This window comes from Rhinolophus ferrumequinum, chromosome 2 (assembly GCF_004115265.2).
Source record: "Rhinolophus ferrumequinum isolate MPI-CBG mRhiFer1 chromosome 2, mRhiFer1_v1.p, whole genome shotgun sequence".
Classification (NCBI taxonomy): Eukaryota; Metazoa; Chordata; class Mammalia; order Chiroptera; family Rhinolophidae; genus Rhinolophus; species Rhinolophus ferrumequinum.
In genome coordinates this window covers 56,166,186-56,181,137 of record NC_046285.1, presented here as the reverse complement: position 1 = coordinate 56,181,137, position 14,952 = coordinate 56,166,186, and the positions used below count along the sequence as shown (strand labels likewise).

General features: G+C 34.7%; 1 protein-coding gene across 1 annotated transcript in view; it reads right to left on the bottom strand.

The window, feature by feature from the left end:
• Nucleotides 1–14,952, bottom strand: part of P3H2 (prolyl 3-hydroxylase 2) — a 147,872-nt gene that overhangs the window by 23,729 nt on the left and 109,191 nt on the right. The window contains exons 2-4 of the mRNA XM_033089212.1: nucleotides 7,357–7,509; nucleotides 6,288–6,477; nucleotides 929–1,060 (exon numbers count right to left, since the gene is read on the bottom strand). Of these exons, the coding sequence (XP_032945103.1) occupies nucleotides 929–1,060; nucleotides 6,288–6,477; nucleotides 7,357–7,509 (475 nt within the window). The remainder of the gene's footprint in view (nucleotides 1–928; nucleotides 1,061–6,287; nucleotides 6,478–7,356; nucleotides 7,510–14,952) is intronic.

The window sequence follows — 14,952 nt, the reverse complement described above, 5'->3', positions numbered from 1 at the left end:
ATAAATGGAAATTAAAACTATACTAAGATATCAATTTTCACCTAATGGATTGGGGAATATCTGAAAATTTGATAATGCATTCTGCTGATGAGCAATGAAAAATGTACTCCATGTGGAGAAAAAATTGGCAACATTTATCAAAATCACAAATGAAGAAACCATTTGACGCAGCCATTGTATTTCTAGAAAATTATCCTATAGATATTGATGTGCAAATGTGAAATGACATATGTAAAATTTTATTCATTTAATTGTTGATTATCCCAGCAAAAGATTATAAACAACAGAATGCTTATCAGTAAGGAGTCACATGAAATAAATTATAGTAAATATGCAGATGTAAAGAAAAATTAAGGAGGAAGATCTCTACGTACTGATATAATTAGGTTGAACCATACAAAATTACCAAACTTTGACCTAAGCAAATGGTAATTTCACAGGTCTGACCTACTGGAAAAAAATCTGGTATGTATTAAGTGAAGAAAACAATGCAGAGAACAGTGCAAATAATATGCTATCTTCTTTGTATAAGAAGGGGGAAGTAAGTCAGTATGTGTGGGTGTTTGTGTGTGTGTACGTGTTGTTTCTATAAAAAATTTTTCAAGGGATATATAAGAAAGTGGGTTGTAGGGCGTGCACTTGGGTTGTGGGGAAAAGGAAGAAAGAGAGGCTTTTATGATATTTGGTCTTTGAACTTGTGAATATATTACCTTTTAAATTAAGTTGGAAACATTAACTTTAAAAAAATCATATAAAATGTCAGTCTAGTATAATTTTCAGGACATTATTACAGCATTTTCCCCCTTGTAATTTCACCTTCTGCTCTTCTTGTTCTGAGCTGCAGTGATGTGAGATGAGAAATTCTCACATCAATGATAAGCCACACTGCCCCTCCCTCAAAGATTTTCACGGATAACCCACGCTTTACCTCGATAATAGGCAAACTGTAGGTAGTCATAATGCAGGGGAAGAAAATTCTCAATCGGTGAGAGGCGGCCAGGGCGGGTGGCAAGTTCCCTCACACATTCATGCTGACAAACCAGCACCTGCATGTAATGATCTGGAAGACAGGAGCCGACAAGTGGGTCCCTCCAGTCTGCTGAATGTCCAGACTTCAGTCAAAGCCACAGTTCCACAGGGCATGCCTCATCTCACCACACTCTGAGAATGATACCAGTATTATCCTCACTTCATGACCAGAAATCCTTTTCACAAAGAAACTTAAGTGACTTGCCACGGACTCCTAATTGGTGATCACTAGAGTAATGAATCGCAGATTCCAAATCTTCTGGCTCCTGATCTTTTCTCTGTATTGTACTCTTTTCTCCCAGGGATCCTTTTTTCTATGTCTCCTGAAAGTGACAGGCCATTTCACCCCACAAACAAACAGATGAACAGCTGACTTTCTTATATTTAGCAACTTTGGGGCTACTCTTTGGATATTTAGATAGCCTGAAGTGTCCCAGAGGCAGGATCAGACATTCAGATCCTGGTTACCTTAGGACCAGTTGATAGGAAGGAACTGCCCTGTAGGAGGAGACTTCGTTGCAGAGAAATAAAGGAATACTTTCTGCTTGTTAACATTTTCAAGCAACTTTTTCCGAAAAAGGAAACAAAATTATTCTTTTGCGTCTATTGATTAGGAACCTATTCTACCTAGTAACAAATTGGTGTACCACCTGGACATTGCAAATCCTAATACCCTAGCGACTGGTAAGATCCCATTTTCCCCCGAAAATAAGACCTAGCCGGACCATCAGCTCTAATGTGTCTTCTGGAGCAAAAACTAATGTAAGACCCGGTATTATATCATATTATGCTATATTATGCTATATTATATTATATTATATTATATTATATTATATTATATTATATTATATTATATTATACCTGGTCTTATATTATATTAATTATATAAGATCCTGTCTTATAGTAAAATAATACTGAAATAAGACCGGATCTTATATTAATTTTTGCTCCAAAAGACGCATTAGAGCTGATTGTCTGGCTAGGTCTTATTTTCGGGGAAGCACGGTAGGAGAAGGATGAAAGCTAAAGAATTTGAATAAGCACTTTGCCTCTTTCACTTTTGTTCCCCTTTCTTTGTTTTCATTCTTCTTGCATGCAAACAGGCCAAGATCTGAAAGTGTGGGGGTTTTCATGCTCCCTTTCGCTCTGGGCTCTAGCTCATCCAAGCATGAGCTGAAGGAACACAGTGGCTAATGAACCAGAGAAAAAAGTACTTCCTACATTTTTCCTCAGCTTTGATTTTTGTAATGAAGATGGAGGTAGTCTTTTCCAGAAAGAGAAGAGTTCATTCATGCTTGTGCTGAATGAGTGGGTGCCCTTGAGAATGATGATAAAATCATCTAACTTCATGACTGTACAATTTAATTTACCACAACTGCCTCCTTTCATAAGGTTCTCTGTTAGGCAGAGTTTAGCTTGTATCTGGATGACCTTGAAGACAGAGCCCAAAACACGACAGGAAGAAAATATAAATTTTCTGTTGTGAAGGAAAATTTGTTAATTTTCATATAGCCTGGCCAAGTAAATCCCATATAACACAGCTAGAAGAATCCCCACAATCCATTGGTTCTTAACTCCAGTTGGGGGAATGTGAGAGAATGAATGAGTTCTGTTTATTTGATTGCCATATTAGAAATAAATAGCTAGCTATTTTATTTCTTAAGAAAACAACAAACAATCCTTAACTGTTTTCTCCTAGTTAATTGGCCATTTACCTTTTAATACACACTCCTCCTAATTCCAAATGACAAGCAAAAGGAAAGGTGGGAAACACCCGCCAAGAACTCAAAATTTGAGTAAAAGTATTTTCAAAGCAAGCTATGAATAGCAGCAAAATAAAAGTGACATTTTGATAGCCTTTAGGGCTTTCAACAAGCACTGCTAATAATAAATAAGTGCATTCAGAAGCCATTTGCATTTTTCTCCAATTTTTAATGTTCTTCTAACTCTAAAATTCAAATATTCTGGCTTTCTAAATACATTCTGTTATTTTAAAAGCCAGTTTTACTCCTAATTTAGGACAGTTTTGAACCAAACAAGAATTTACATAGTTAGAATACTATGTAATAGTATTCCTTGCTTCTTTTCTATATCAAATGTTGTTGTGCAATTAATATGTTTTTAATAAGTTTGAGACCCAAGACACTGTGTGGGAATACTTTCAAAAATTTACCTCACGTAATAAATTGGATATGCTTCAAATTCCCAAGAAGACTTACTATATATTTCTATAATGTATAATATTTGGATTGAAATAAAGGGGCCATTATTGTTTTAATCACTTTTATTTACTGGAAGTGGGGGTCATGGTGTTAGAGGTTAAGTATTAAGGGCCTGAGTTAGGAGACCTCTATTCTTTTCCAGCAACCCACATACTGTGGTGACCTTGAGCAAATTACTAAATGTTAATCTGTGGGGAATTGGCAGTCAATTTTCCTAAACTAGGTCTAGAACATATGCCAAGGCTGTTTAAGTGGCCACTGGTAGAGACAGGTATAGAGGCAAATATAGGAATGGAGGCAGGATATATATCCCCACAAAACCACAAGACTATGAACTATAATAAAGGAGAAGCCTGCCCATCTGCAAATAAAAGATTAAGTGTAGAGACATATTCAGCAATTGAAATGTAAAACACACATGAGACTGACATTCAAATGAGCTGTGCTCACAAAAATGCAGGCAAATGGTTCTGGCAGAGGCCCAATGAAACACAATGTTGTGGAAAAAAATCCTCAATAATTCAGATACTGGTTTTGATTTTAGGGAAATTGAGTTGATTTGGGGTAACTTGAGTGCGTGGCAAATTGGTCATTTGATGCACTGATTTTCAGTCTTACTTCCTCGTCTAACTTAATGAGCTATTCCCCAATGGCCCCTCTGAAGGACTTGAATAATTTATGGCCTACATTTTCACAAATATGGAGTATTATTAACCCTTTTAAACTCTGCAGTATGACTGATGGCTAGGTCATCCCCTTCATTCATTCAACCCATTCAGTTAACAAATATTTACTAAGCACCCACTATTTGGCAATTACTGTACTTAGGTACTGAGTGAGGCCTAAGCACTGAACAAGACAGGGCATTAGCCAAGTGAGAGAGGAAAAGACCATTTTGAAGGTCGGTAAGTGGAAATGAGCTTAGCATATCCAAGGAATTAAAAGAAGTGCAGTAGGTATGGGTTACAGAGAGAACAAAAGAGAGAGAGAGAGAGAGAGAGAGAGAGAGAGAGAGAGAGAGAGAGAGAGAGAGGATGAAAACATACACAACTGTACAGTCATGAAAGTCTTTAATAAAGGTTTTAGGTTCTATTCCAAGTGCAATAGAAGCTAATGGGGAATTTCCAGCATGTCTGTGAGCAGACCTTTTTGTTTGCTTGTTTGTTTTTTAAGGACTGCTCTGTCCAGGTACAGAATATAACCTGAACAGGACATAGGACCAGAAAGGAGACAATCACAGTGGTTTAGTGAAAATATACTGTTGATCTAAACCAGAGTGATAGCAAAAGGGGAGGAAAGAACCAGGGAATCTTAAATGCTACTAGGAGGTAGCATATATCAAAGTCTGGTAACAAATCAAAGGGGAATAGGAATTGAAGGAAATTTTCGATTGCAAGGTAACTTCTTGGTATTTTGTTTGAGCTACCAGGTGAGCGGTGCTTTTTATCAAGGCAGAACACACTGGAAGTTAGGAACAGCATATTAACTTCATTAATTTGCATTTCTACAAGTATATGTGAAGCTGAACATTGTTTTTCATATATTGGTAACTTCGAACACAATAAGCACTCAACAAATATTTGTTAAACATTTCTTATTGAATAAATTAACTTTTCCCCATTTCTCAGTTGTATAGAGCTTTAAAGCATGGCCTTTAGAGTAAGAAAAGCCTTCTTGATTACCAGCTTCACCTTAAATCACACTGCTTACCCTTTCTGAGGTACAAATTCCTCATTTGGAAAAGGAAGAAGAGATTGAATAACAACAGTATCTACACAAGGAGTTATTTAGAGGATTAAAAGAGATATAAAGAAGTGCTTTGTATATTTTAACTGTTACATAAATGTTATTATTACTGCTAATAAATAACAAATAAATTACTACTAATAATAATTTACATGCTCTTTTTAAATATTAAGGATATTAGCTCTTTGCCTGTAATTTCTTTGCAATTTTTTTCCATTTGTCATTTGTAAATCAGCTTGATTTACTATATCTCTTGTGGTTATAAATCTTATGTATAGTCTATCTTTTTCTTCATCTATCTTGTCTTTTGTCTTGCTAAGAAGAGCTTTCCTCTCCTACTACCCTGTTTCCCCGAAAATAAGACCTCGCCGGACAATCAGCTCTAACACGTCTTTTGGAGCAAAAATTAATGTAAGACCTGGTATTATATTATATTATATTATATTATATTATATTATACTTGGTCTTATAGTATACTATATAAGTCCTGGTCTTATATTAAAATAAGACTGGGTCTTATATTAATTTTTGCTCCAAAAGATACATTAGAGCTGATTGTCTTATTTTTGGGGAAACACGGTATTGTACAAATAACCCCCTGCATTTTCTTGTAACAGTTTTATTTTTTACAATAATATTATTCATATAGCTAGAATGTATTTTTGTGTTTCATTTCATAAGCAGCAGAGAACTCACTTCCTACCTACCATAAATGGTTAACTACCCATTTCCCCAATTAATGTATAATGCATATTACCTATTTTAAATACCACGTTGTATTAAATTTTCATATATAATATTCTTTTAAGTATACAAAAAGTACACATTGTTTATAATTACGATAAATAGCAACTTCTTTAATACTCTTCACTAAAGGACTGGTTAAATAACTGACGCTGTCCCCATACGATGGAACATTATGCAACCAGTAAATACAATAAGTAGATCTACATGTACTTACATGAGAAGTCCACAACATATTGCTAAGCATTAAACAAAAACAAAAATATGCTGCAATCAGTATTTATAGTATTATTCTATTCTTATAAAAAATAAAATAATTATAAATAAATACGTACACATTTCGATATTATGGTGGAAAAGTATTAGAGGATAATCACTGAAATTTCAACTAATAAATTTATCTATAGAAAGTAGATAATTTAGATATATGAGAATCTTTCACTTTTTACAATACATACTTACTTCAGGATTGTTGGAATGTTTTTACAGATTGCATGTAGTATTTCTGTAATCATAAAACAAATAAAGGAAAAAAACAAACTTTACCTGCAATGGCTTCATAGAGACCAGCTTTATACCCTAAGTACTCATATTCTTCGAATCTCTGAGGCCCCTCACACAGTGCGCGGCACTCCGTATCTTCACTGAAATATTCTCGTAAAGCTTGTTCAAAGTACTTGATAGCCAGCTCAAAGTCATCGACCTCATAATGTTTAACTCCAGCACTGTAACTCTCCTGCAAAGAAACGAACAAACAAAAAATCTTTTTCCCCCCCAAAGAGCAACAAAGGGGTACTTGAATATCAGGGTTCATTAGACTTAACTTTCCTGCCTTCAACTAATTGTAAATGAGAAGGGACTTACAGAGCAAGCCAACTTCTGTGGCACCAATCAATTTCATTTTCTCGCTGAACACATTCAAGATTGTACTTTCTAACCCCTTTGAATGCAAGCAGGGCCATGAAACAAAATGCAGAAGGATTGATGTTGGGGTGGACATGACAACTGTTTCCAGGCCTGTCCCAACATAAAAAAAAAAAAAAAAAAAAGGCTCCCATCTAAAACCTTCTTCCTCTCTTACCCTTTTCTTCAATCATCTTAGAGGCAACATGTTGATAATGGTGACATCTCCAATTGTAAAAGAAGCCATTTCAACTACTGTGATTTTAAGTGAGATTTCACTTAAATAAATAATTATATGTCTTAACAACAAAAACAATTTGAAAGTACAGGTACAATGGAAGAACCACTGGACTTGAAGCCAGGAAACCACAGTGTAACCTGAGCAATTCACATTAGCTTCAAGTCCTACGCATATGTGTAAAATAACAAGTATTGGAGGGGGAGCTGAAGCTTAGAGAGGGTTACAGATATTTATATCATATTCTACTTTTCACCATATCATACTGATTTTCTAAGTTACTTTTCATTGTCTCTCAAATTTTTCAACCCTGGTAATTACAATATTTCATCTGAGAACTCTGAAAGTATAAAAACGTTACTATATTGTAAATCGGGAATCAATTTGAGATAGCGATCACAATTTGCTTTAAGCCAAATGAAAGTTAGGAGCACTAAGCTTCACATGGTTCAGGCAGGGGTCCGCAGAGCTCACCAGGTGTGGTTTGGCTTCTCGATCTACCAATTGGAATGTTTCGACGCCAGCCATCGTTCTGTAATTCTCAATGTTCTGCTGCATTTCCATGTGCTCAGGGTTGGCCATGAAAAATGTGTGGGCTGCTTCTACTGCCTTTTCCAGCTGGTTAAGCTATGAAGAAAAAAAGGACAGAATGAAGGCAAATATTTCTAAACCAGGCTGGTACCAGGCCAACATCTCACAGCTTGAAAGCGGCAGGGTCGTGTTCCAGTTCACATTCACTGTACTCAAACTCAATCCTCAAGGGCGGGAGGTTAAGCTATAGGACTCCGAAAATATGTGGCTATTTTGGCTTTGGTGAGAACGGATACATGTGCTTTGTTCCAAGTTCATTCTACCCCTCTTTTAAGCCATCTGTTTTCTGGGAAATTGAATCTATGTGCTTCTGGGGTTTTTTTTGTTGTTGTTTTTTTTTTATGATTAATCAAAATAATAAGCTGCCTATGCTGTGTCACCTCTAATTCACATTTTTCACATTCAACATTTTTGTCTTTTATTTTCTCTTCATTTCTTCTTGTTCCTTTTGTTTTTAATTCTGACAATGGAGTACAAACAAACATACCACTTTCCAAAAAATGGGATTGTATATGCTCACTCCAACAACTTTACTACCAGGCTTTAGAATGTGAAGAATACAATGTTAGAAAAAGTAATTCCAATACATAAGAGAGATGCTAAATACAACACATAAAGTGCTCTATCACACTCCTTTGATTGAGGTATTTGATTCTAAACTTACAACTTTGATTCTCCTTATTAAAAAAATTTTAATAACCATAACATAGACACTATAAATCTCCTTCTAAACCACTTAATACACTGCTCTCTATGTAGCATGCAGTGGTGCATTTTTTTAATGAACTGGAATTAAATTTACTCAATTTAAGATATTTTGCCCTATGCTTTAGTTATGGAGGATGTCTGTAGATGGATCGATTTGCCACATATCAGAAAAATTAATATTCACATTAGTAGTCTTTTTCATGGTAAACCTAAATTTTGTTTAGTCTGTTTTACAGTATAAAGAGATAAAAACTCATTGTCATTGATCAAGAAAACATGAAATCAGGGAATGGCATATAAGATTCAACTGACTATACCTTTGACAGTCTGGCCACTAAAGTATTAGTAAGATATAGAAAGAGGTATGAGGTTCCCAATTCCCCAGTCACTGCCATCTCATTATATATAAAGAATTTTAGTCCTCATCACAGAAAACATAAACTGCCCTATTTCAAGAACCGACATCCTTAAATTTGTCTAATAATAGTAAAACATTCCCCTTTCCCTTTTAATTTACATATGTTTAGCTACTGGCCTTCCTTCTATTAAATCTTCTCTGAAATCATCTTTCCCTGATATTTTTATCTTCGTTTTCAATTCTGTGCTCCCAGAATTATGTTGTCTGTCAAAATCACTAATTTTGGGAGGAGCTCCAAGATGGTGAATTAGGTAAACGCATCCTAGGATCATACCAAAATTACAAATAAATTATAGAACAATCAACCTCAAGAATCATCTAAAGACTAGCTGAAGAGAACCCCTATAACTAAGGATATAAAGAAGAGGCCACATTGAGACTGGTAGGAAGTGGGGAGACATGAAACGGGCTGACCCCAAACCCACAGATAGTGGTTGAACACTAGGAGGGACAACTCGGTGGTGGAGGTCCCCCCGGAAGAGGGAATCTTACCATTTGCAACAACATGAACAGACCCAGAGGTATTATGTTAAGTGAAACAAGTCTGACTGGGAAAGACAAATACCATATGATCTCACTTATATGTGGAATCAACAGAATAGATGAACAAACAAAACAGAAATAGATTCATAGATACAGAGAGCAAACTGATGGTTGCTAGATGGGAAGAAAGTTGGGGGCATGCGTGAGAAAGGAGAATGGATTAGGAAGTACAGATAGGCAGTCACAAAATAGTCACGGGGATATGAAATACAGTATGGGGAATACAGTTAATAATGTTGTAAAAACTATGTATGGTGTCAGATGGATACTAGACTTAATTGGGGGGATCACTTCCTAAGTTATATAAATGCCTAACCACTGCACTGTACAACTGAAACTAATATAAAATAATACTGAATGTCAACTATAATTAAATATATATATATATATATGTATATATATTTATATGTATATATAGTCACAGGATGTAAAGTACAGAATAGGGAATATAGTCAATGGTATTATAATTGCTATGTATGGTGTCAGATGGGTAATAGACTTGTTGGGGTTATCACTTTGTGAGATGTGTAAATGTCTAATCATCATGTTGTTTTATACATCTGAAACTCACTAATAATAAAAAAATGGAGAGGAAAAAAAAAAACACTAGACCTATGTTTACAATTACAAATTAAATATGTACAACAGACCCTAAAACAGAGACTATCACATGTTAAACTTTAAATAATTATTTGTCACCATAAAAAAAAAATATTACTAATTTTGGATCTGGTTTCTTTCTCAATTTAAATTTTCTCAATTGTTCACATAACAACACAGATAAATATGAATTTTATGGACATCTACATTGTAACAAGTATATAGGAAAGTATATAGGAAACAAGCATAGAGGAAAAAGAATAGGTTCTAAATTGAGTGTGTGATTACACTTATTGATCAGGTGAACCTGGAGAAAAGTCATTTAAGTATCTGTGCCTCAGTTCTTCAAAAGAAAGAGAAAATGCTCATAAACCCCCACTACATAGGTTTTTGGAAGGATTTAATGTATAGTGTATGTGAATGTGATTCAGAAATCACTAAAACCCTAATAAAATAAAAAACAATAAAATTTATAAATGATCTATGAGTTTCAAGGATGTAAATATGCTCTCATTAATGATGCGTATAGTCTGTAACTCACAGACACATAATTCATGAAAATATAGTAAGGTTCTTAGGTCTGGTGGAAACTGCCTCCGGTTAAAAGCCAAACTCTAATTATGAACAAAACAGATTAGAACCGACGCACTCTGGTTGTATAGCACCAGCCATTAAAATTCATAGAACATAAATCAATAATTATGCGTTTTTGCTTTCCTACCTTGATGTTTTGCTCAGGCTGCTCCACTGACCTAGAGATCCTATGTCGCTTGGTCTTTTCTTATAGAAATTTAACATATCCTGTAAGGCCAAACTTAAATTCTCAAAGAGATCCTTCCTCAACCCGATAGCTGTAGTCAATGCACTACAGCATCACCGTATCCCTGTTCCTCTCCTGGCACTTACATACTCTGCAGTGTGTTCTCTCTACCTAAGTTTGTTTCTTCTACTAGAGCTCTCTGAGGATAGGGACTGTATAACTTATCTTTTAGTTTTCCATCTACTTCACATGTAGATAATGCCAATGATAGGTCTAAGAAAAGAGAAGAAAAACAGCTTTTAACAAGTAAATCTTTTATACACAAGTCAAAAGTTGTCTTACACGTGAATGTGCTTCATAAGCTAGAATATACTAAAAGGATGTAAACTGAACAACATCTAGGAAATCATTATTCCCACTGAGAGCTTCCGGTGCTAATTCTCATCGATGAATGTGTTTCAGTAGCTCTTAAAAACGTCACACAATGTTGATAAACTAGTTTCTATTCTTAAATTTGACCACTTTTTTTTTTTTTGCTTATTTGGTGCTATCCCCATTTATAACCCACTACTGAATATAATACCATCATCCCCAATATATAAGTATAAAGAGATTCTATGACTTAAAGTTAAACCATAAAACTTATTCATGAAATAGCAATGCTTTTAGATTATTGTGAACCAGTTTAGGAAACTAGGACTGGCTGACAGATTCTATACAACAGGCCATTATTTTACCTGGAAGCTTGATATCTTTGTAGTCCATTCTAGAAATTAGATACACACATCTGAAATGGCAGGAAAAGTCCAGGTGAACATGTGTGTGCTACACACAATGCCATATTATTGGATGGAGATTATTACAAGGCCTTTTAAGTACTAGGTTTCAGCTAAGGAAGTATCTACCCACTGCTCCATTGAAACAAACAAAGAACAGACTGCATTTAAAGGCTCCAAACTGGATTTCCCTTAAGACCAAAATAAAACAAACCACAGGAGAGGATAACTAATGTGAAGGTAACTCTATGCATTAGAAAAATAAATTGTAAAATAAAGAACTGAGGAAAGGGAAATGATTTGACAACAAGATGGTATCACACTTTTAAGGAAGCCAACGGTTCCACTGAGATATGAGAAACAGTGGTAAGAAATGCCTTCAAGAAGCACTGGGTCATTTTATCTCAGGCTGTGAAGAACTAACACAAACATTCTCTCCTGCCAGCCCAGAAGCGCGACTGTACGTGGCAGTCATGCTGCATGGAAAAAGAAATGAACACTGATTAAATCAACACCCTGCTGGCATTCAGGACTCAGTCTGTTCACTGGTGAGTGAATGAGACTCTTCTGACACACAAGTGGTTTTCCACAGCCAGTAAGTAATAAAGGAACATTGCAAAAGTACACACTGACTACTTAAAAATCTTTAGTAACTGTTCATTGACCACAAAAGAGATTTCAGAAACTATGTGCGGTAACATTCAAGAACCTCCAGGATTTGGCTCACATCCTATTTTTCTAGCATAACTTCCTCCTATCCGTTATGAAAACTTTTCTAGAAGTTTTGCAATACACCATCCTCCCCTTCAAGAAAACACACGTAGGCCTGGTACTCTGGTCATACCCTGATTTTTTATTTCATTCATTCACTTATTCAGCAAATATTGATGTTGCACTGAATCTGTGCAAGGCAGTCATAGTTGATGAGAATATGCACATGGCCAAAGCAAAGTCCCCACTTTTTAGGTGCTTACAGTCACATCCTGTAAGAGGATTAAGGAGACAAGACTTAAGTAAATAAATCATTAATGAAAATGATTTCAAACTGTGTTAAGTGCTATGAAGAAATAAAAGGACAAACAATACGGTAAGACTATGTGGGGGTTGGAATAGAAGCATGACTCCTTTAGATAAATTAGTCAAGGAAGGTCTCTCTGCAATGGGATTTTTCAGCTGAGACCTAAATTTTGAGAAGCCAGTCACGAGTGAAGTAGGAGGAAGAGTGTGTCATGCCAAAAAAAAAAAAAAAAAAAAAAAAAGAAAAAAAGAAAAGAAGAAAAGTCAAGTGAGACCAAGGAGAGAGAGTTGCAGAAGCATAGATCACTTGTAGGCTATGGTGGAGTTTTAATATTATTCTAAGTGCAAGAGAAAACCATTAAAGGATTTTAAACATTACCTGATATGCATTTTTAAATAATAATTCAGACTGTTATGTGGAGAATAGATCTTTGGTAGCAGACAGGAGATCATGGAGTAATCCAGGTTAGAGATTAATGCCATTACTTTGCAAGGTAAAAATAGGACAGCCTCTGTCAGGCCTCATCCTTTGATCCCCCTTTTTCTTCCATTCCTTTCTCTTCCTCACCATTTTGCCCGTCCTTATTATAGCAATGCTTCTCAATTGAGAAAGCGAACACATAACTCAAAAGGAAACAATTCTATAATTTCCAAACATATTTTAGGGGAAATATACATGTTCCCTCTCTTCTGAATTAGACGAAATATGAAGCACAAATATTTTGAATAGGAAATTTAAAACAGCTTGTAAGACATGTGCAAGAAAGGAAAAAAGACTAATTCTAAAGCACATAGAAACAGAGAACACTGTGTACTTCTGAAATAGAATATTTAGGATCACCTTCTATCTTCTGAAGCCTTTTTTATACACTCGGGGTAAAACGTCAAACCTGAAATAAGTCATTTCCATTCTTCTACTTAAACATGAATATTTTCAATAAAGAAGGGAATTCTTTCTCTACTTTCATCACCCTTACTTTGGGAATTCATCCTATGTCATACATTACATTTTGATGAAATGCTATAATTTTTGCCTTGGGTCTTTACTTAAATTTCACAATATAGCAACTTTAGAGAATTTTTAACCCCATATGAAGTTTCTTACAAACTGATAAGCATGTAAGCAGACATCCTGACTGAAGACATCCTGTTTCTAAACCACAGAAGAATTTGTAAGTTCTAGTTAGCAGCATAAACACACTGGCTGAAGAGAAAGTAAGTCACTAGATTACAGCATGTACATCATACTAGACACTAAAAATTTATGGGCTAAAAACTTCATCTTTTTATGGAGCACAGAGATTATTTTTTTCTGAATAATGGTGACACCAGACATTTTTGCAGATATTTCAGCACTTGCTAACATCTCCAAATTTACCTCAAATTTTTGCCAAACCAAAGTTAACTTCCTTCACAAAACCAAACAAGTAAATAAATTGTTTAATTCAATTAAAATAAAATTAAACAACCTATTAAAAGAATACTCTTGAAACGAAGACCCATCAAATTTTGAAACAAAATTTGGAAGCAGTTTGAATTATTAAACTAAATCCTATTAATTATAGTGTTTCAAATGTACAATCCAGCCTGTTTAAAAAGAAGTCAATGTTATTTAAGGAAATTCCTGAACATTCCCATATAATGGAGTCAGATTCTTAGAGTATCAAAAAGTAGCCATATGAAAATAAGTTGGCATTCTTATTTCACAAATTCTGGTGATGGTACTACCTTATGTTGTTACTATAACTTGCAAAAAGACGCATGTATTGATTATGTTAATAACTCAGTTATAGAAAATAACTCTCTTGACAAATTTATAAAATTAATTTTACCAGACATTGAGGACAACCTAATATACTGTGTTATCCTTTTTGCCTTGACTACTAGAAGCTCAGAACTAAATTTTATTTTTATTGAATCTAGTATATTTCTCTTTTTTCTTTGAGTTTTTATGGTTCCATTTCAAAAATCTAATCATACAAATAATTGCTTTAGCAAGGTAACTCACAGTCTTTTTGGACACAGGAAAGGTGCAATTTATTCAAAAAATAAACCCCTGTAGCAAGGGAAGTTTCTAGGAATAAAATTCTTTCTTACAGCTCAATGCAGAAAATTTAGCTTTATAGAACACATTCACAATTCATTTGTTCATGCTAATGTAGAAAATAAACTTATCTTTGCATTTATGGAATGATAGTTTAAAATGTAGTCATGGTTATAAGTAAATATTTATAGCATTCAAAAGGCTATTTGGTAAGGATTAGATGGGAAATGACATTTCTAAAGAGTAACATTTCCTCTGTGGAATAAGTTGGAAAGGAAGAATATGTCTTTTTAAAGCACTTTCTTTTGCCAAACTGCTTATGCTCTTTTCTTCAGTTACTTATGGTTCTGGGCCTGATTAATGTCCCCCTGCTCTTTCTAAACACTCTAATGAAGTTATAATCTGATGTTTACAACTTCATGTTAAACAATGATAATGAATAGCCACTGTCAAATGAGGTTACCCTTATGAGTTCAGTGGAACGACAGATTCTATGAGCTAAGTTTGCTAGGTTTCTTATCCTAGCAAACTTAGCAAATAAAAAGTAGCAAATAAAAACCATCTTTCAGGGTAAGGAAAACACTAAAGTGAAGAAGCAGAGCTTTCAAAAATG